At 45.6% G+C, this 21,522-nt stretch overlaps 2 protein-coding genes across 2 annotated transcripts in view; both read right to left on the bottom strand.

Moving 5' to 3' along the window:
• Nucleotides 1-21,522, bottom strand: part of LOC309671545 (kelch-like protein 8) — a gene marked incomplete at its 5' end in the record, with an annotated part of 659,404 nt that overhangs the window by 191,113 nt on the left and 446,769 nt on the right. The window lies entirely within an intron of this gene.
• The window catches only part of LOC309671208 (AF4/FMR2 family member 1-like), a gene marked incomplete at its 5' end in the record, with an annotated part of 37,418 nt that continues 28,548 nt past the window's right edge, over nt 12,653-21,522 (bottom strand). Inside the window, 8 exons of the mRNA XM_082482413.1 lie at nt 12,653-13,017; nt 14,267-14,496; nt 15,882-15,925; nt 16,028-16,121; nt 16,742-16,813; nt 17,929-18,065; nt 18,909-18,972; nt 19,950-20,041. Coding sequence (XP_082338539.1) covers nt 12,896-13,017; nt 14,267-14,496; nt 15,882-15,925; nt 16,028-16,121; nt 16,742-16,813; nt 17,929-18,065; nt 18,909-18,972; nt 19,950-20,041 — 855 coding nt within the window. The 3' untranslated portion in view covers nt 12,653-12,895. The remainder of the gene's footprint in view (nt 13,018-14,266; nt 14,497-15,881; nt 15,926-16,027; nt 16,122-16,741; nt 16,814-17,928; nt 18,066-18,908; nt 18,973-19,949; nt 20,042-21,522) is intronic.

Raw genomic sequence — 21,522 nt, 5'->3', positions numbered from 1 at the left:
TCTGCCATCTTCTTTAGGTGGGAACTCGTCGGCCCTGTGTCACACTGCAGGGCAGGGGCAGGCGTGGCTGTGTGCTCTTGTCTCAGCAGCCAGATCCGGGACGTGGGCCAAGGATCCAGCAATGTTGTTGACTGCATGTGAGCTCTGCTGCCTCCTCCAAATTCCAGAGGAACGATAGGAAGGGAGGCACTGCGGAGCTTTTAAACACCGTGTTTTGTATGGTAGGTTAAGAAATGCAAACAATACATTTTCTTTGTGAAGATGTTACCTCCTGCAACTGTAAAGCTTTTGGTGGCTTTCTATCAGTAGTGATACGGAAAAGTCTGTGAAAACATGGAATAAAAGTATAACTCACAGGAGAAAACCTGCCAAGAGCTGCAATCATCCCATTTTTGAGAAGCTGTAATTTCAGAATCATTTGAGGCAACTGGTACAGGGACTCATTATTGAACTGTAAACCAGGCATGGGGTGAGGAGAGAGAGCAGCAGTTAGTACTGCTGAGCCTTACCCAACAGCCCTGCTACGCATTTTCTGAAGGACTCGAGTGCCATTTAATGTAACTTATTTTCGGGAATGTAGTCTTAAACATTTCCTAATTGTGTAAGAGCTTTGTAACACAAAGCGTCTCAAGTTTTAGAAGGTAACGACATCCCTGTTGCACACTAAGAGAAGTGGAGCAGAGAAGTTCACTGCCCATGTCCGAAGGGACTGCTGGCAGCAGTGGAAATAGCAGGTACTTGGTCTGAAACCTGTCTTTCAATGTACTTTCTCAAGCTAATATACTCGTTAGAAAGCTGAAAAGATTCTTGACCTGAGCTTACCCACTAGAATACTGGAATTCTCAAGTCTTCAAATAAAATTTGTAGTAACTACCCCCCCAAAGGCAAGTTTCTGTTGAGAGGTCATTCCTGAAGTAACGAGTGTAATTTGTCCTACTTTAAGATGGCAGTGTGTGAAAATGTCAGCTTCAGAGGTGTCCGAGTCACCATTTTTATACAAAATGGAAACGTACGGTAAAAGTTGCAGTATTCTGTAAAGACCTTTAAATGCAGTTCTAGGAGATGACATGTCCATTTTCAGTAGCCAGTAGCAACTCAGTGGTAATTCTAGAGGTACAGGCTCTTTTAAGATAGTTAAGCCTCAAAACAGATGACTTAAAGCTTCTATAAGCCAAAGAGAATCAGCAACAACAAGAATTGGAAATAAACCAGTACTTACACGAAAAATTGAAATATGAACTTGACAGTGTTGTGTACAAGGTTCTGTTGTTACGCATTCAGAAGCCCTGTATTCCAAGTAACGTCCAGCTGGAAAGACTGCACATTGCTGTTCCTGCATCACCACGAACAGACCGACAGCTGACAATCCTTTGTGACCAAAGTTTGTTCCAAGTGACGAGGGAGAGCAGCAAACTTCTCTGCACGCAGTACCAGGGAAGAGGCAGGGCAGTACGACCATAAGGTACAATCACGTTTCGCTGTTGAGTTACTATCATTTAGCTTTTCTGTTTCAAATGGCTTTGCACTTTGGTAGCACCCAGGGACAAAGTGGACGGTACTGTAAATAATGAAACATTGCAATAAAACATTTGTACTTCAAAGCACCTTGTTTCTAGCATGACTGGAGCATGCTATTGTGGGGAAAGGTTAAAACAATGAGTCTTTTTTGGTTTCTGCAGAGTATAATTCCCAACCGGAAGCCTTTGTCAGCAGAGAAAATCCTGCGTTATTAATCTTAGATAGCACCAGAACTACAAATATTTTGTGCAGAACTGTTTTTAGAAACATTATTGCTGGAAATGTGTTAATGATGTCAAAATATCAAAAATTTAAAAAAGCGTAGGATTACTGTGGCAACAAAGTAATGACTTACCTGCATATAAAGCCCTCGTAATTTAACACCAGCAAACTCGTTTTTCTTCTTACTGGCAACAGGATAATGATGACAAAGAAGTACCCCACCCCCCCAAGGCTGAGGGGAGAATGTAGCCCACCCTGGCTCCCCGTGGTGAGGCAGCCCTCCAGTGGCAGCAGGCCCTAACTCCCACCGCATCGTCTAATTTACAACTAAACTCGGGATTTGCTATAGCAAAGTATTTAAACATCCAAGCTCAGGAAATCGTGCATCATGTTTAGATGCAACTTCTGATCCCAAATGATCCCGAATCCCAAATTGTTACTGCTTCTGTTAATGTTTTTCCTGCACCTAAAAGCCTTGAACTGACCCATAAAAATCATGAACCCAAAGATGTCCGTTAGAACATCCTTTAAACACATAGAAAAAATCAGTTTGTAAGAATCAAGTGCGGTCACAGTTACTCACGTCCAAGTTTCCAGCCTGCTGATTTGAACACCGTCATGGGTTTCTGGGAGGAGCAAGACCAGACTCGACCACTCCCGACCAGCCCCCTTGGCCCTGTATCTCCAGTCACACTGGTGTGCAGCCAGTGCTTACGGGTCACCCTGCTGCCGCCCCAGCTTCTGGGACATGTCGCCTCCCATCTCAGCTCTCCTGCTGCCTCACAGCAGCCTTCACGCACGCCGCTGCTCCTCACCTCAGGACTTGGGACTGTGGCTTCCCAATTCCTTCCAAACCATACGGCTGCCAAGGGCCACGCGTTGTGTTTGTCTTCAGGACATTTTAGTCTGAGCACTTTTACGTATGGAAGATCAATACAAAGACAAAGATTTCTCTTTAAGTCAGGTTTCCGTTTGCTACATTAAAATAGTAATTTCTGATTGTATTTTTTTCAGGACACGCCATAACACCATGATGATGCAAGGATCTTGCATGTCTTCGTGTTTATTTCAATTTTGTAAATTATGTCTTCTCAAAATAATCTTAAATTCATACCTTATTGTTTACATTCAAAGAGGGTTGTGAGAATTTGGTTATACTTTCACAGCTTTGATTACTTTTTAATATTGCCGTTCCCCAAAGCCATCTCATTCCTAAGAGAGCCACGCTTGCAGCAAAACTGCTAAAACATTCAGACGTGGACAGAAGACTTTAGAAGGCAACGCATGTGCTACTTGCATATTTTAAACCATAAACAAAATACACGCATGCACTCTTAATCCCATCGGAAAGACTATTTCCGCCTGTTTGAACAGGGGTGGAGAGAAAATTATTTCACCGAAACGTCTGCCTGTAGAGGGGGATGCAGCCCTGCAACCAACCAAGCGTTCGCAGAGGGTTTGCGCGCACCCTGTGTTTACGCAGCACAACCAACAGGCAACCAACCCACTGCCTCGGGCTGCTGCAGGGAAGCAGGAGGTAACAAGGATGCCAGCCAGGCGCTGGAGGGATCCCGTGTCTGTCTCCAGGATCTGCTTTCACCTACAGTGGGATCCGGAGGCAGTTATTCCAGCGTCAGCGTTCTTAACCCTCGCAGCATGCACGCACGTAGGGAGACTGAACACATCAGGCACAATTTACTCATCAGAACCCAGGAACTTTTCTTGCTCCTTGTCTTGGTAAGACACTTTTTTTAGAGCAGTGGGAAGGTAATTAAATAAGAGCACAGTTGCCACCAGCATGACTTGCAGCAGGCTCTGAAACCAGCACTCTGTGCTCAATCCGACTGCATTCAAGTGCCAGCAAGAGAGATGCAGACAATCCAGCAGCAGTAAGACTGTCAAAGCCCCAGGAAATTTTATGAGATTACTTTGCTGCTCTGAGCTTGTGTATGCACTTCCCTAAAGTCGGGATGCCTTCCTGCATCCCAACTGCATGACCTCAGTTCTGTGTCTCACCGCCACTTGCAACAACATTTTGACTCTGGAGTGATTCCACCTCTTACAGGAGTTAGAAATGAGCTGCATGAGAAAATTCCTGTCAACAGGCAAAACCATCTACAAACCGCAAGCACTGAGGAACGGGGGCAGGCCCCGTCGACTCGGGGAAACTCCTAAGTAAAGAAAGGTTTGTTAAAGATGAAATTGAGTGCTCAAAATGCAACCCTGATGGCGCAGCTTCCCAACAACTCCAGCCCAACGTAACCGCCCTGAACCACAATGAGAAACAGAAGCGGTTGTGTTTCCCTCGTTTGCTGCCTGTCTGCTCCGTCTGCTGAGACTGCTGCAGGATGCTCCGTGTGATCTTGTGTGATGGGACCACGGCTGCGACACCAAATGACACGGAGACCCATTTTACAAATAAGTTGTCATCGGGTGATAAAAATCCAGCCAATTAACCTGGTCAAGCTTAAGTAGAACAAATGCTTGGAAAGTCCGTAACTCCATATTAGTCCCACAGTTAAATGGGGCTTTCTATCTTCATTTAGGCTGAAACTGCTTTTAAAACTATTTTGAACACCGCTGCAGTGCACATTTCTGCAAACCCAAGTACTCTATTCCAGACGCTCCACTTAAATTTTTTTGCTGGCTGCTTTTACCACATCTGTATTTATTTTCTGAACCTTTGCATGTTCTCTTGACTGGAACTGGCAGCAAATAAAGCACTCTTAGCCAGGAGATGAACCTTATATTTGTAATTCTTTCCTGGCTCTGTCAGCATGGTTGGTGTTGCTGCCACTTCACGGCATTTTAACGCAATTCCTTGGATTCCAGTTTCATTTTCAACATGTTCCAGCACACACACACACACACACACAAAAAGTCAACAGGCAGCTTTGTAATTTCTGCCATGTGACTTGTCTGGTCTGCAGGGATTATCGTGTTCCATCACTTCAAGCAAAAAGCCCATGCAGATACACACCTGCCATAAGTTTTGCACTGAAATGGTGACTCAATCTTTCAATGAGTGCACACAACCTACATCAGGTGGTGCGGCAGCCAGCGTCCTGACAGAGATAATAAGACACATGTACACTGGGCTGTGATGAAGAGAATGCACGCGTGCGTGGCTACGGCTGCCTGCCTGACTTCTGAAGCGCCCCTGCTACCTGGCAGCGTCCCACAGGATAATTTCTCTGATGCTTATTAAATTAACGGTCTTGAAAATTAATAGTCTAAGCTTGCAAGTACACAGCTACAGCCATTCCTGGGAGTGGCGGCGAGGCTTGGCTCTGGTTCAATAGCCAACGAGAAACATTTTTGTGTCCTTATTTGCTTGATGGGTAAGACTTAACTTGGGCCAAGAATCGTAAGCAAATTATCTTCCCCTACACACATTTTCAGTACACCTAACTCAGCACGGGCTGCTGGAAGAAAGTAATTGCAAAGCCGTGAACTGTCCTGACACAGTCCAAGTCAGATCTCCAAATGAACAGCCGCCAGATGAAACAAACAGCACATTACAGCTGCCAATATCAGTGCATTTAGATGTCACATTGTCATTGCACGTTAAGCCACATGGCAACTTTCTCCTCCTGCTTCTCACTTTTCTTTTGTCCAAGCAGATGCCAGCTCCCCAGCCAAAATCTTGGTGAATGCAGGACAGAAAGGACAGGAATGGAAAAGCAGAGCCAAAGAGCCCTTCTTTCTTCCTGTCCTCAGTGGACATCCTAGCTGCTCTCGCTACTCCCATCTGGTTCCCAAGGTCTTCCTTTTACCTCCGAGAGACTGCCATGCCTCTCTCTCTCTCTCACCGCTTCTTTCCCAGCAACTCACACCTTGGTCTGCTTCCCCCCAGGCTGGTTTCCTTGCTTTTTAATCACTCCACACCTGATGTGGGTTGCTGGAGCACCCCTACACCAGCTAACCATAATCCATCTTATCTAATTACCGCCAAAGATCTACGAGTTCACGCTTCCCCAAGGGCCAGCCCCTCTGGCTCCACACACTCTCTTTTCCTCCTTGCAACGCCTGCACACACACGCACTTTGGCTTTCAGACAAAGCCCATTTCACCTTGGCACCAACGCTGCTCCAAGGCATGCCAACAACGCTGCTCCAAGGCGTGCCGACACTCCCTCCACCACAGCCTCTCAGAGGGGAAAAAGGAAAGCTGATGTGAGCATACACTTGCCCTGCTCTGTAAAGCCAGTGGCCACAGAAACACACAGCCCAGCCCTGCTGAAGTTGTTAGCTGGGGCACTGCTATCTCCAACCCCTTGGGGTTATGCTGAGATTCATCCCCCTGCACTCATGTGCTGCTGATTCACACCTACTGATGACTGGGCTTTAGCAGAAGGTTAGTTACTGCCCTTAATTAAAGTCTTCCTCACCGAAAGAAGGTCAAAGCTGTCAGACAAAAGGCACCAGTAAACCAAAAGACTAATTCTGTTTTCTTTTTCGGGTTATAAACCAAAAGACAGAGGGCAGCATCGGACTACTATGCATGTACCATTAGAGGAGAGAAAAAAAGGAAAATACATACGTACCAGGTATCTAGAGCTTCTGAAGACACTTGTGCCAGTAAAACATACCCCACACTCAGGCAAAATAAATGGGATTTGGAAACACGCTTGAATATTTTGCCAGAGCAGTACTTACAAAAATGAATCCCATCATCACGGTCTCATCAGGATGAACACCCAAATTTCAAACTTCAAGGTTAAAAAACCTGAAATGCAACATTTTGATATCTTCCCTCAAAAAAGCGGCAATGAGGTGAAGGCAGTGACAAGTTTGTGCTGTCGAATATTTTAAGAAATGCAACTGCATACCAAGGAAGATGCGTGGCATGATCACAAATTGCATGGCCACACCAGCCCTCGCCTCCGAGCAAAGCTGCACCCAGGGGCTGTGCTTGTGCAACTGTGCGTGAGCAGAGCACAGAGGAGGGCGAGACATCTCAGCAAAACAAGAAACACCCCCTCCCCCAGGCAGCTCGCTTTTAATTTCGTCTTTACAATTTTCACCAATATCTCTTTCATCTGAAGAACTTGAAGACAAACAAGTCAAAATTCATATTTTAATTTTATATATACATACACACACACACGCAGCAATTCATCCTCAATACAGAAGACAAACAAAAGATTGGTGGCACAGTATCTTTGGAGATTTTTTTTTTTTTTAAGCTGTATCACACATCTGATTTTTATCTTTTTCATGGACTATAAAAGGCAGATACTTCTAATTCACAGAAGCCTCAGAGTGTGGATTCAGTGCTGAAGCCAAACACATCAGTCTCCTCCCCTCACTTATTTGCACATCTTTACCCACTGGAGACTCCATTTTGCAAGAGGTTTGGCATCCTCATTTCTCCATGGGGCTCTAAGACGTCGCACCTCTCCCGTCACTGGGCCACCGCGGTGTGCCAGCACGGGAAGAGCTGCTGCGAGAGGGATGACTGGCGTGTCACTCCCCACGGGACATGGACCATTTAACAGATTTAAGACCAATGTTCTGTGCTCAGGAAACCTGACAGTTACTTTTTAAGGACGTTCTCACTGAGAATTGCAGTTTTATTTACACTCTAAGATGATGCCTAAAGCGGGGTGAAAAAAGAAAAATCCCAACCCTGTATGGTAACAGTTGAAATAGAAATCCCACAGAAATGACCCAGAAATGCAAGGCTGGCAGCTGAACAGACGGGCAGTGGCTTGACCAGCATGCCACAATTCACGTACTGCCCAGAGACCTGATGACACGAGTCCTGCCAGCGCCCACCGCACTACCGTACACATTCACATCGCAAAGAAAACACCACCCACAAAACCTTCAGCTCCTGCTCTGCTTTGCAGATTGCATCTTGCTCAACTCTCTCTCCCAACGCCCTCCGGAAAAATAAGACAAAGCAAAAGCCTAACTAGCTCTTCTCTGAACAGCGAGGAAAGCTCATGAGCAAGTTCAGAGCCTGCTGCACCTCACGTGTAACAAGCAAAAAATTGCACAGATTGGAGCAACTTTCAGAAATACCTTTCAGCTGCCACAGACCACATACGGGCTGATACACGGCTTCAACTATTGAAAGAGAACAGAAAAAAGCTATCGGTTGGGATGCAGTTTGGCTGGCTCAACAGAAGCGGACAACATTGCTGTATTGCTATGATAGGAAATGCTGGACCCAAAGAAAACCTTAAGTTCAGCAATACTGAGTAGGAGAGGAGAAAGACCCAGTGGGAATTCCAGGAACCCTGTACCTTGACAAAACACATCGCAAACCAGCAGTGATCGCACGCTGCCATTGTAACATGCACGAGTCCTTGTTTCAGGAACGCAAAGTTTACAGAAACACATTCAGAAATGCAGATGATGGCCCAGGAACACTGTTGGTTTTGGGTAGTGACGGGGGTCAGTAAAAGTGCAATTAATATAAAGAAAGCACAGGCTGCCAATGGGCTATTTTAGTGTTTGGAGAGCAGCATAGGGCTGAGAAACTGCCAAAAATAACATTTGCCTTTGAAAAGGGTAAGCCAAGCCAAAGAGAGAAAGCAAGCTAATCTATAACGTATAACAAACCTCAACTTAAACACAGTTGCAAAATTAGGTTTGGTCAATAAAGGCTCAATAAATAACCAAACAACAACAAAATATTCTTGGAAAACCACCCCAAAATATTTTTGACCCTTTTAGCCAAGGGGGGGCGCTGCCCCAGGGCAGAAAGATGAGCAGGATGGTCAAAACCTGCTGCAGCCCCATGGCCTCCTGCCCCCCCTTCTCACTCCCTGGCTTTTGGATGACCTCCCTGCTGGCACATCGCACGCCCTTCCTCTGCATCCCTCCTTCCACTCCCCATCTCCATTCCCACCTCCAAAACTAACCCTCCTTGCTTTTGCCTCAAGCAAGGAGTGTGTGAAACATACTTTTTGGGGCACAAGGGGGTAGGAAATGGTGGGTCAGAGGACGAGAGCGACACAGGAAAACCAGCTCCACCCTGGCCGGCAGACAGGACAGCTCGTGTCCAATTACCCCTCACGACCCACCGAAACCAGAACAAAATTCACAGATGCTTAATCCACATACGTATGTCCACAACCACAAGCTATCTTCCCGTCCTCTTTTCTTACCCTCCACGCACCTTTTAATCAGCCTGGGGCTGACCTGGTTTCATGCCACTTGAAACACTAATTGATGGCAGTGAATCGAGTCCCAGTCCCACCTCGCCTGAGCAAACACGCCACCGAGCTCCTCCTGTCTAGTCTGTAGCTAAAAATCCCAGCAGATGCTCATCTGGGTACATTTCGGTTTGTTTTTGTTTTGTTTTTTAACTAACTAGGTATTTTTTCCTTTTATTCATACTTCAATTCCAATTTTGCCATTGGGATTTTAAGCGTGCAGTGACCAAAAAAAGTCTACATTGCTATATACATCTGTAACAGCAACATATCTAGTGGGTATTAAAACAGGTTTCAGCATACCCTACAATTTACTACATTAGAAAACCACATCCATTATTAGCAACCATCTTAGGTGCAATGCCTATTGCAGAAAGGACCTGAATGATATGCATGAATTTTAGCACAATCGTGCACAGAGAGATGCAAAAACCATTCTTCCAAGAACAGTTACATTGCCCGACATAAAACAAAAAGTGGGAAAAGCCCCAAACAAGAGCAAGGCCATTGCAAAGAGACCACCCTGCTTAACCAATGAGAAGCAGAGCTACCATGGGGCATGAAATCCTGTGGGATTCCCTGAGGTGAATCCTCCTTGCAGCACTTCAGAAACGTATCCATGAACTCAACTTGAGCAGACCTTCCTCCCAGCACTGTGCCCTGCAACACCTTTGTGGCACACGCAAAGCAGCACGCTTCAACTGCCATTTGTGTGCCCTGTCTCCTTGTTTTCTTATTTAACTTGTTCAACTGCATGAAACCAACCCGTGGGATTTTCCGGTCAGCGAGTGCTCAGAGCCAGGCTCCGGCAGCTCTCAGAAGCTGACCCCAGCACAATCTTCCCTGAATCCCTTTCGGGAGGACAGGAGGCAGATGTCTTGAGGCGTGATCCTCCTGCCACTCTGAGCATCTAGATTTGCACCCATTCTTGTTCCTAAAGGAAAGGACAAGGGGCGATAAACAGGGGAGCAATTGAAACAGACATTTCTTGTATAGAAATTCATCCTTAAACCTCGTTCAGAAGGGAAACACTAAGACCATTCCGAGAGAAAAGGCAAATTACAATTTCTCTACAAAAAGCTGAGAACACGAGGACTCTTGCAACAACTCATTAACACAGGCTACTTCATTTATTGTTTATTTCCCCAGATGAATGAATCAACCATTTCGGAAACTCCATCACACACAGGGCAGGAAAAAAGTTATTAACAAGAGGGACATACATCCCCCAAATAAGCTTAAGGTGTACAGATTTATAATGGGAACCAAGAGGGAGGGGAGAGGACAAAACCAAAAACAAGGACATTGCAGTCAGACTTTTGACTTCCTGTTAGAGAAGAAATCTTCATCTCCATGTAAGTGGGGCTTTCAGCTATTAAATAAATGGCATCTTAAAAATAGAACATTTGACAATTTCAACACGTGTATTATTTCTTCTAAGTAAATATTGCATGGAAATGATGCTGCTTTGCCACCATACCTGCCTCCTCTCCTTCTGGGACTCAACCATCACCGCTGTTTTTTCTTGGATTCATGGTTTTCTTTCCTAATGGCAAATGCTATTTCCTCCACTGTTATGTTTTGGTTTGGGGGTTGTTTGTGGTTTGTTTTGGTTTTTTTTTTTGTTTTTGTTGGTTTGTTTTTTTTTTAAAGGCCTGGACAGGCCCAAGTGAAAACAATGAGCATCTTTCCTAACCCTTTGCAGGCCTTTGACCTGGCTCAAGGTTGAAATATGATGGCTTTTTAAAAATTACCTATTATTTAAACAGTCTTCTCCATGACCTGAAACAAAACATAGCTTCCTGCTATGTAGCTTGGTATTGATGCTTCCACAGATCGCTTTTGAAATTAGAGCCTCCAAATAGCCCCCCACATGCCTTTGACACGAACTGCCCGTGATCTCCTTTCCTCCGAAGCCCATGGGAATTTGCCCTGGGACTGGGAGCAGCCCTTGCACAACCGCCTCCACATGGTAGCAGAGCGCATGCTGCCTTTTCCCAACCGTAAAGAAGCAAATGCCAATAGTTCATCTGCCTTCACCGGGTGTCTTCTTACCAACTTTGCTTGCCCGACACCCTTGCATTTGCTTTCCTAGGATCAGGACAACAGATTATCACTATCTGGGCAGCAAATTGACCAAAGGGCAGGTGAGGACAGGACCTGGTGCACCCACGGGCTGCACCGAGTTGGAGGTAGGACAGGAGCAGTTGCACACCCTGCCTCGCGGCTTGCAGCAGGTCCCCCTGGGGCAGGCAAGCTGTGAGCAAGTGGCTCTCCGTTGGGAACCCGGCCTGGCAGCAGGGAGAGAGGTGGGTGTATGCAAGTGAAAGTACTGGGGGGGGACACACTCATGTCCCTGCTTCACCTTACGCTTACCCCTAACACTCTGCTACGGTTCTGGCAGACTCCGACAGAGGTTTTCAGGTTCAATAAAGCTTTTTTCTTTCCCTCCTCCCCCTCAGCTGGTGATCCTAAGAATAGCTTTGATTGAAGATAAAGTCCGAAGAAGGTATCGACCCACTAGTCTGGAATTGAGCTCCAAAGTGCACATCAAGACTTCAGGCCAGCTGGCCATCCCTGCGCTTCCTGAGAACAAAACAGTTAATGCTGAGCCCCTCTCTGTCCCTGGCTTACTCAGAGCAGTCTCTCCCCCAGGGAGAAGGAGCACAAGTGAAGTTTGATAGGTAAAACGGGGAGGGGGAGGACATGGACCTTTCTTCCACTGGTTAGGACAGCTTATCCCTGAAATGCACTATGGCTTTTAATAAAGTGAACATAAAAGGACAGTCCCTTGAAGGTGCGGGAAGACTAAGGCAGGATCCCAGTGGTCTAAGTTGCAGATTTCTAAGTTGCTGGGCCCATGCTGTAGTTTGGTTGAGAAAGAGCAAGTGAGTCATCTCCCACATGAAGGATGCCCTACTTTGGTACCAAATCCTGCTCTTAGATATTCACCGAGACCAGCAATGGTTGCAGGCAAATATCCAAACGCAACATTTGTCTTATGTTCCACATTCAGCCACGTAAACAGAAGCGATTCCTCCCCATGTAACCTCTCAGACTCAGAACAATGTCCAAGCAACCACGGTGACCCAGTACAGCTGTCCACCCCCACCCATTGAAGCGACAATAAGCAACCGGACAAGGAGTCCTCAGTGTGAGCAATGTCCCTCCACCACAGAAGAGGGGTAGAGCTGTTTCCAACCATACCTGGTCATTTTGGCACCCCAGCTGTGTTTGGCTTACAAGCCTTAAACCAAGCAAGACCCTAAGTAACATAGTTCGAGTGCTAAGGGCATGTGTGTGCACGAGTGTGTGGCAAGGAGGAGGACCAGAGCAGCAATGACTTAAAAAGTGAACTTGCAGCGCTGAAGGCAGTGGCTTCCCCCAATTCTCAGGACAGCAGCTGGTTGACAAATGCAAGAGGGTTAGGTTGGAAAGCTGGCAAGGCAGACCAATTTGCTGTTTTTACTGTAACATAATGCTGTTCGGTGCTGATGAGGTTGCTACTTGCCATCTGAGGAACAAAGACACCAAAGATTGCATCCGTGCTTGCAAAAACACTTCTCTGACATGTCTTCTGGGCACACAACTGTTGTGGACTGTGGGATGTTGCGTAATAACGTCTGGAGGCAGATTTCCTTCTTGTCGGCACTTCTTCATGTGTGATTATTGTCCTGCTGGTTATCCGTAATAGAAATGTTTATAGACCATCAATACATTGAGCCATTCAGACAATTTATTGCACTTTGTCGTTTTAAAGGAAGGTGCCATCAACATCGAGGCTTTCCTCCATCTCTTCTTTTTCAAGGCAGCAAAGCGCTACCCTACAAACACCATTCAAAGTTTTTCCAGTGTAACCAGATCCATTCCACCTTAACTTATTTTCCCTTGCAGGTGCTTTGTATCCAACGATTCAACAAGTCAGACTGTTTCTGAGGCTTCAAAAGTGCAAAAAAGTTCAAGGTACTTAACCACCTGGAGCACCAGTTAAGGCGTATTTGTTTCCAGTCTCAGCCACTGTAAACCCTGTCTAGTGTAGCGTACCAGTTCAGTCATGCTACTGTTCAGTGCCAGAGCGCACGTCGCTGTGCCGAGTTCAGCAAAAAACTCTGGAAAAAGGGTAGGGAGAGAGAAAACATGTGGTTGGTTTCACGTAACAGGCATGTCTGACAGGCAAGGGGGCAGCAAGGAGCGACAACAGCAGCACACTGTCAGCCGGCAAGTCCCATTAAACGCATTAATGCAAAGAGCTCAGCAACATTAGAAGGCTGGGAAGCATACCAAGCACACGAGGCAGGGCACATGAGAGGAAAACGTACTCACACACACCTGCATACACTGAACTGCCTCCCCAACCGCTGGGTTTAAAGGGACGTCGAGACTCCATGGTAGGTGGGCAAAAGTTTGGGTGTTCACACATGTGCTGTGTGCTTCCCCCAGATTTTAAACAGGCCAAATTCGAGTGTCTTTCTGAGCAATGCCCAGAAGCACACACAGCTGTCGTTGGACTGGTCCCTCTCCTTCATCCATCCTCAAACGTCGAAGGCATCATGATTTCTCAATTGAGCAGGTTTAAAAATTTGTATAGCTTGGCAGGCTATACAGCTCTGATTTGAGTTGCTTACAGCTGGGCACATCAGGCAGATTTAACAGAGTCCTATGCTGCCACCAAATTCAGGCACCGTGCTCCTCCTCCGGCAGGATGGCAGGTTATAGAACTGCACCCACTCTAGGGCTTTTGCTTACTCACCACTGCTTGTACCACAGGACAATACAACTTTTTTATTAACAAAACTGTAAAATAAAAAAAGTAGCAGCAATTTTAGGAAATGCTACCGGCAAATACTGGTCACGTGCCCAGCAAGGACTCCAATTCAAGTGCTGCTCAGATCCTCTGTTAGAGAAGCCAGTTTCACCGTTTTCAAGACAAAAATACCTGGAAGTTTGACAAACAAACTAAAACACAATGCTACAGGCCAAAAAGCTGTTTTTATAGAAAGTGAACCGACTCAGAAAAGCTCTGCGCCCCAAAGGGAAAAACAAACAGCAAAAAACCCCTTATGCTTCTTGTGTTACCATGAAGCAAGTTGGCTGGTTTCCTGCATTTGATACCCTCATCCCTTAGCTCTTAGACGTTTGAGGATGCCAAGACAATCTTTTAATTGGAACACTCCTCAATATATCACCATCAAGTATCTCTGCCAATAACCTGCCAATATGCCATAGCTGTCTATTTCAACATATTTAATGCTTTGATCTTTAGGTATGGTGTTTGCTCCGTTGAGTGTTAGGATTTAAGCGAGAACATACACATAACCACAACACACAAGACAGAAAAGCCAGAAGGCAAAAACTTACCCTTATTCTTCCTGGCCAGTGCATCAGCCTGTTCCCAAATATGATACGCATAGAGGATACAGGAAGTGATGTTGACATAGGAAGAGGTGATGCTTGGGATATTATAGGGGACAGTGATTGAAGAGCCAATGCTGTTGCCACTGCAGTTGCTAGCATTCGATCCCGGCTGAGAACTCACAGAACCGGCAGGAGAGGACATTGGAGAAAGAGCAGAAGGCATGCCTGTGCTTCTGCAGGAGAAAGAAACACCATCGTGAACATTTAACTTCAGAGTTAAAAGCCTTGCCACAAGACTATCTTATGCCAGGAGCTATCCGCTATCATCCAGGCCTGCAGTATGGAGCGGAGGATTGAAAACTGAGATGTGTTCAGCAACATAACAAGTAATTGTCCTTCAAGTGCAAGGCCAAGTTTTTTGAAGTGATTTGCAACTCTAAGGACTCCTCTTGACAAAAGAAAATGCAGAACCAGACATCAGAAAGGGCCATCCATACCTTCCAAAATCTACACCTATTTGTGGAAGCCTTCACCAGATTATCTGAGTGTTTTCTTTCTAACGACTTCCATTTCAGGCATGCTGAAGCTCACCACTTATAGAGGCTGGAGCTTTCTGACAGCTAGTCAAAGCAGCCAGGTCAGCCTACCCACACTTATTTATAGATGTAGGGAAGCTACATGCAGTCAGCTGCCCGCCTTCCAGACACAGGCTGGCTTCGTCACATCACTTCACCCCCACCACTTCTACCAACTTAACTTTTAGTACCTGGTATGAAAGGGCTTCCACCACTGCTCTTGGGAGACCATTTACTTCCCAATAAACTATATTGTGCAAGGCAGCAGAAAAATAACTGGAATTTCAGCATTGATATTAAAGACCAAACAACCCTCTCTCAGCTGCAGAGTTTAAAAGGGACAGACGTGGAACCAGGTAGCTATCTGCCAAATGCAATTACCACAGCACACAGAAAAACTCTTTCTTACTCATTGTCGTAAAAACACAGGCCCAGTCTGCAGGGCATCAGGTAAAACACTGTTATGTGACAGCTTGCCCTTTGCTTTTGCTGCCACAGACACAGCAACACTGCTGTAGATACATAGAAAGGACAAAACGCTCAATAACTCATAAATTAGAAAATTAGTTTCTTTTTCTTAATTGGTGACTAAGCTAAAGAGACAAATATTGAAGTATCACCTCAAAGTTATGCTACCCCAGGACGAAGGCATAATCATACTGGACAGTGGCCAGGGAGATGGGGATGCTATCCCATTAAGTCTCAAGGGATCTCTAACAGAAAAAAGATGACAACAGGGGCTTTGAAACAGCATAGTGACGATACCTTCCTTGCTCTGATCTGCTTATCTGGTGGAGAACTGCTCTTCTTGATATGCTGTAACTCTGGACCTCATAACACAAAAACAACCCCTTTCCAACAAGAAAAGACAGGAAAGAGAGAGAAGAAAAGTACTCATGCCCCCTAACAGTGTGATTTCAGGTGGCAAGAAAGAGCGAGAGGTGAGGCGCTCTCAAATGCAGTTAGCAACTCAAATATTCCGGCTACTGTTTTCACTCACACCCTTACAGACGCATGACAACATATGTATTTTTAAATCTTACCTTGCAACACATGGAGAAGGTGCTTGTGTTACTCTGGAAGAACTCTGCAGCAAGGAACAGAACTCTTGTTAGATTTGGGCTATTCGGCCAACATCAGTAACTGCCGCAGCCATCCAGCTGGCAGATTGGTAATATCTGTGCCCTACCTTAAAGTGGTCCTTCAGGATCCTGGAATACTTGATTGCAGTGTCTTTTTTGTAACGAAACATTGCCATGTGCAGAATGGACTGGCAGCGCATGCTGTGAACAGAAACACACCCAAGCGTCAGTGTTCATGCTCGCTGCTGCCTGCTCAGCGGTCATCAGCCTTGTGGGACAGAGGCAGGCACACATCAGCCGTACTGCAAAGTCAAGAAAGCTCAGAATTTCTCCTCCTCCTGCTCATCTTAAAAAAGGACCCTGTGAAAAAATCACAAGGCAAAAAAACAACACAAAACAAAACAAGGGCGGGCCATGTCTGGTGTTATATTCAAACAGGTGCCCGACCTCTTATTGGTGCAACAGGCCCGTTAAACCCCTGTCCAGAAGTGCCTCAGCTATGTTCAGTGATAGCTTCAGTTACATGGCTCAAACATGGGCAGCCAAATTGCATTCTTTCACCTTAGGTGAAAGCCTTTGTGTGCTCTCAGGTTACCAGCAGATCAAATTTTAGAGCCTGTGCCTTCCACATGTGGTCCCTTGTGATAACGTGGCGCACTTTAGAGATGTTCCAGTTCATTCTGGTTTTTATTCTGTGGGTTTTTTCCCTTGTGGAACTCTGATTCCCATTTAACTCATTCCTTTGCCCCTGAAAGTAATGGGTCTTTCACTCTATCGAGTCTAAACACAGAATAGGAAGGCAGAGAAAAACAGTTACAAACCAAAACACGGCAAAGATTTTTTCATGTGAAGATGCTGAGGAGTCCGTAAAGGATTTCAATGTCATGATGAATCTAAGGAAACAAAAAAAACAGAATCTTGTCAGCCATCAGTGCTCTGAAGTCCTGCTGTTTATGAAAAAACAGCGCATGCCGTTATCTCTAACATCAGTCCAAAAGTCATGAAACCTAAACCTGCCTTGACTTCTTAAGTCCTGGCACTGAGTGCTTTGTATGATCTTGAGCAGAGTACTGTCTCAGAATGCGTTGTTTTCCACGCAGCACGAACAGATGTGACCCCTTATGCGACCCACTCTCCTCTTACAGTGATTACGCGCTAACTTACAGGCCTGGGACCCAGAAGAGGTGCCCCTACTACTGAAGGTGAAATATTAATTCAATTGTTTCTGGACAAGACAGACATCTTAGTCGAAATGTTTCTTTTGGCTAACAACAAACAAGCAAGTCTCCTTTATGAAAATAAAGCAACAACAGCATCTTGGAAATACAGTCCATCAAGACCACAAAGCAAACAATGTAATTTAAAAAGTTTGAAGTCTACCACAAAAAAAAAAAAAAAACACAAAACCTGACAGCTGCCTGCCTCTTTTCTACCCAATACATGGTTGCTTGGGTTGTGCTGCTTGTATACGTCATATTATCTACGTGCATCTACAATGGCTGTGAAACTAAATGGGGAAGGTTGCTAAAAGAAACCTCAATAAAGTGTACTAGTAGAAAGACACATGGGAGAAACCAGTCAAGTCTGCCTTCAATCAAGCTACAAGACCTTTGGGACACAAACTGTTCTTCCACATGCTATATCTTTGCTTTGCTTTTTTTTAATTTAAATACTACTGAGCTCACATGCAAAAGCAACTTCAGACCTGTATAAAGTAAAAACTCCTTCATGGCCTTGATTGTCATAACCAGCATCCTCTGGTGTACCTCAGCTGCAAGGCTCAAATGCTGAGGAGGACACGGTGCCTACTTCTTCTGATAAGCAATGCTGAAGCACTTCAAAGGATTTGCCTCTGATGCCTCCGGATGGTCTTTCTCGTGCTTGTACAGCAACCTGAACTCTGCTCCATGGTGGGAATCCAAACTGGCCACAGTTGCAAACAAGCAATGCAACTAACCCTTCCCCTCCAAACACGCTGCCTAACCATCGCACTTTGAAAACCGCTTACTTGATGAGATCTATGGTGCCGCTGAATAGGCTGTGAGCTGATTTTGGTGCTGATGCATCTGATTCCAAGGCAATCCCATATTCAATGAAGGAGAGGGCAGCATCTAGGTACTGAAAGGCCCTTCCAGTCTTGTCGGTCTATTGGGAAGAAAATTCTCATTTTTAGACTAAGACAAAAACTACTTCTCTCAAGTGTACCTGATTTCCTTTTTTCTCCCTAGTTAGGCAGGATTTCAAGAAAGAAAAAGATGCAAGTCGGGCCTCCAGGAGATAATTAAAGGGTTCTCAGCAGTAGCCCTAATGTGGGCCCAGTCATCAGCTTTGTGTGCTCTGGCTATTTGTATCTCTTCCTCTTGCTCAATGTTTTCCTCCAGTAATTCACCATCTTCACTTTTCTTGGATATTATTTTCTGCTCTTGGAGGCCTGCCTCATGAGAGGCAGATGAGGCTTTTCCTCTGCAGTATTCCCCCACTTCGTTTTCACAAGTAAACGACAATTAGCAAATGTACATTATCTGACTGAGCCATAATTAGCTATAAAAAAAAGCGCTCATTCCTACACACTGTTAAACTGCACACAGTGGAGAAAGTCAGTCACATTCCACAAAGGGCACTTCCAAGTCTTGTTCGCCAGCAACACAATTACTGTCAGGATCCTGATGTTTCAGAGTAAACTGTCTTAAAACTAACTGTTCCTTGTATTTTCCGAGGACTTCGTGATAGCTCTGCAAAGCAAACAGGCCTGCTAACCTCAGGCAATGTCAATTCTAAATCCCGTTCTCCAGGCATATTCCCTAGATGTCTTTACAACAGAGGGAAATGTCTGAACATTTGGCAAATAAAGACAGCCTCCCCACATATAACTTGAACGTACTCCGAGTATGGAAGTAATGTTAGCGAGCGAATCTTATTCACATGCACACAGGTATTTGGTCCGAATGCAAGAGAAGGTTAACATTTTAGCACAGGGCCAGGACTTACCATTGCATCAGCTTTGTGCTTCAGCCTCTTGGCCTCTTCTATGTAGTATTCTGTCGGATGCTGTCTGAATTGGGGACAGAGAGTGGAAAAACAGAAAGCAGAGAAAAAGGGGGGGATAATTATCAATTTTACCTTCAGATCTATAGGATGCTATGAGTCCAAACATCGTGTTTTGGTAAGCCTGTTACAGTCTTATCAAACACACCTTACAATTATGATAATCACTAAATGAATGTTGTCTGCCTGTTCAGAAATACGCAGCAGCTGAACGCACAGATAAAATTAATTGATTTCTTAAAAAATGTATGTTAGAATGACATTGAAAACTTACATTTTGAAATAAAAATCCACCAGAAGTTAGGTTACTATGAGGCCAAGTTTACTTCTTTGCTCCCATGGAAAGACAGTAGTTGTGTGATCTCCTGCCGTTCCTCAAGTACAATACCACAAACACATTCTGATTGAAACATACAGTAAACTCTGCAGTACCACACTGTCATCTTGGACCAAAAGAGCTTGCATTCGAGCTATTTGCTTACAAGACATACGGTCACCAAGGCTTCTACAGGTCTTGGGTCTCAATCATGACACACATTTCTGTGCACTGGGATAATCTATTCACCGTGCAAATGGCACACAGCCACCTGTACACTAACGAGTGAGTCATGCCCTCTCAAGATAAAGTCAGCTGCCTGCCCAGCACCTTGTCACAGAGGAATTTGCCGCTTGCCAAGAAACACATAAATCAAAACCCATCACTTGTTGGCAGGCATGAGACACCTCTCAGAGTTAAAAAGTACCTAATTTCCAGAGTAGCTTCCCTCAAGCCAAGAACTGTTGTAATGAGACCTTTGCTTTGTGGGGGGTGGAGTAAGTCCCAGACATGAGAAGACAGTACAGGGCAGGTCTCAGACATCTCTTCCTCTCTCTTTCCTCCCAAAAGAAGGGCTCATTAGGAAGCAGAAGCCAGGGCGGCTGCAGGGCCAGGCTTGCCTGGTGTCTTCAGAAAGTACAGACAAGGGGTGTAAAACAACAACTTACTCTTCAAAGTTGAGTTGAGGTCTCCTTGACTTGGAGGTACCATTCGTCAAAGAAGGCACTGGGAAAGGATTTGTGACATCCCCTACAGATCCCTGAAAAACAGTGCAGAGATAAAGCTGGTTAGAGAGGTACATCTAAATCAATTCCAAAGCCTGGCTTTCCTAAATTTCAAGAGAAAAGATTTAGTTGTCCCAGGCACAGTTTACTCTCCAGGTTCTCACCATCTTCTTACCTTCTTCCCCAGCACCCCATCCAATAACAGAAATAGAAACTTGGCTTCTTACCTGACTGCTGGTAAGGCTTAATACCACTCAAACTTTTCCCAAGCATTGAGAAATTAAGTCACAGGTTTGCTTGCACAATGGCTAAGACAGCATAGAATCATAGAATCATAGAATCAGTGAGGTTGGAAGGGACCTTTAAGATCATCAAGTCCAACCATTAACCTACCCTGATAAAAACACCACCACTCCTAAACCATGTCCCTAAGCACCTCATCTACCCTTTTCTTAAACACCTCCAGGGATGGTGAATCCACCACCTCTTTGGGCAGCTTATTCCAATGTTTAATAACCCTTTCAGTGAAAAAATGCTTCCTAATATCCAATCTAAACCTGCCCTGACATAACTTGAACCCATTTCCTCTTGTCCTATCACTTGTCGCCAGGGAGAAGAGGTCAGCTCCCATCTCTCTAAAACCTCCTTTCAGGTAGTTGTAGAGGGTGATAAGGTCTCCCCTCAGCCTCCTCTTCTCCAGGCTAAACAACCCCAGATCCCTCAGTCGTTCCTCATAAGGTTTGTCCTCCAGACCCTTCACCAGCTTTGTAGCCCTTCTCTGGACACGCTCCAACACCTCAATGTCCTTCTTGTAGTGAGGGGCCCAAAACTGAACACAGTACTCGAGGTGAGGCCTCACCAGTGCCGAGTACAGGGGGATGATTACTTCCCTAGTCCGGCTCACCACACTATTCCTGATGCAGGCCAGGATGGTGTTGGCCTTCTTGGCTGCCTGGGCACACTGCTGGCTCATGCTCAGCCGGCTGTCCACCAACACCCCCAGGTCCTTTTCTGCCAGGCAGCTTTCGAGCCACTCCGCCCCCAGTCTGTAGCGCTGCATGGGGTTGTTGTGACCCAAGTGCAGGACCCAACACTTGGCCTTGTTGAACCTCATACCATTGGCCTCAGCCCATCTGTCCAGCCTGTCCAGATCCCTCTGCAGAGCCAATCTACCCTCAAGCAGATCAACACGCCCCCCCAGTTTAGTGTCGTCTGCGAACTTACTCAGGGTGCATTCGATCCCCTCATCCAGATCGTTGATAAAGATATTAAAGAGAACGGGCCCCAGCACCGATCCCTGGGGGACACCACTCGTCACTGGACACCAACTGGATTTAACTCCATTTACCACCACTCTCTGGACACGGCCATCCAGCCAGTTTTTTACCCAGCGAAGAGTATACCTGTCCAGGCCATGAGCAGCCAGTTTCTCCAGGAGAATGCTATGGGAAACGGTGTCAAAAGCCTTGCAAAAATCCAGGTAGATAACATCCACAGCTTTTCCCTCGTCCACCAA

This window comes from Vanellus vanellus, assembly GCF_965231255.1.
Source record: "Vanellus vanellus genome assembly, chromosome: 4".
Classification (NCBI taxonomy): domain Eukaryota; kingdom Metazoa; phylum Chordata; class Aves; order Charadriiformes; family Charadriidae; genus Vanellus; species Vanellus vanellus.
The sequence above is the reverse complement of the archived record's forward strand: the minus strand, read 5'-3'. Positions and strand labels throughout refer to the sequence as shown.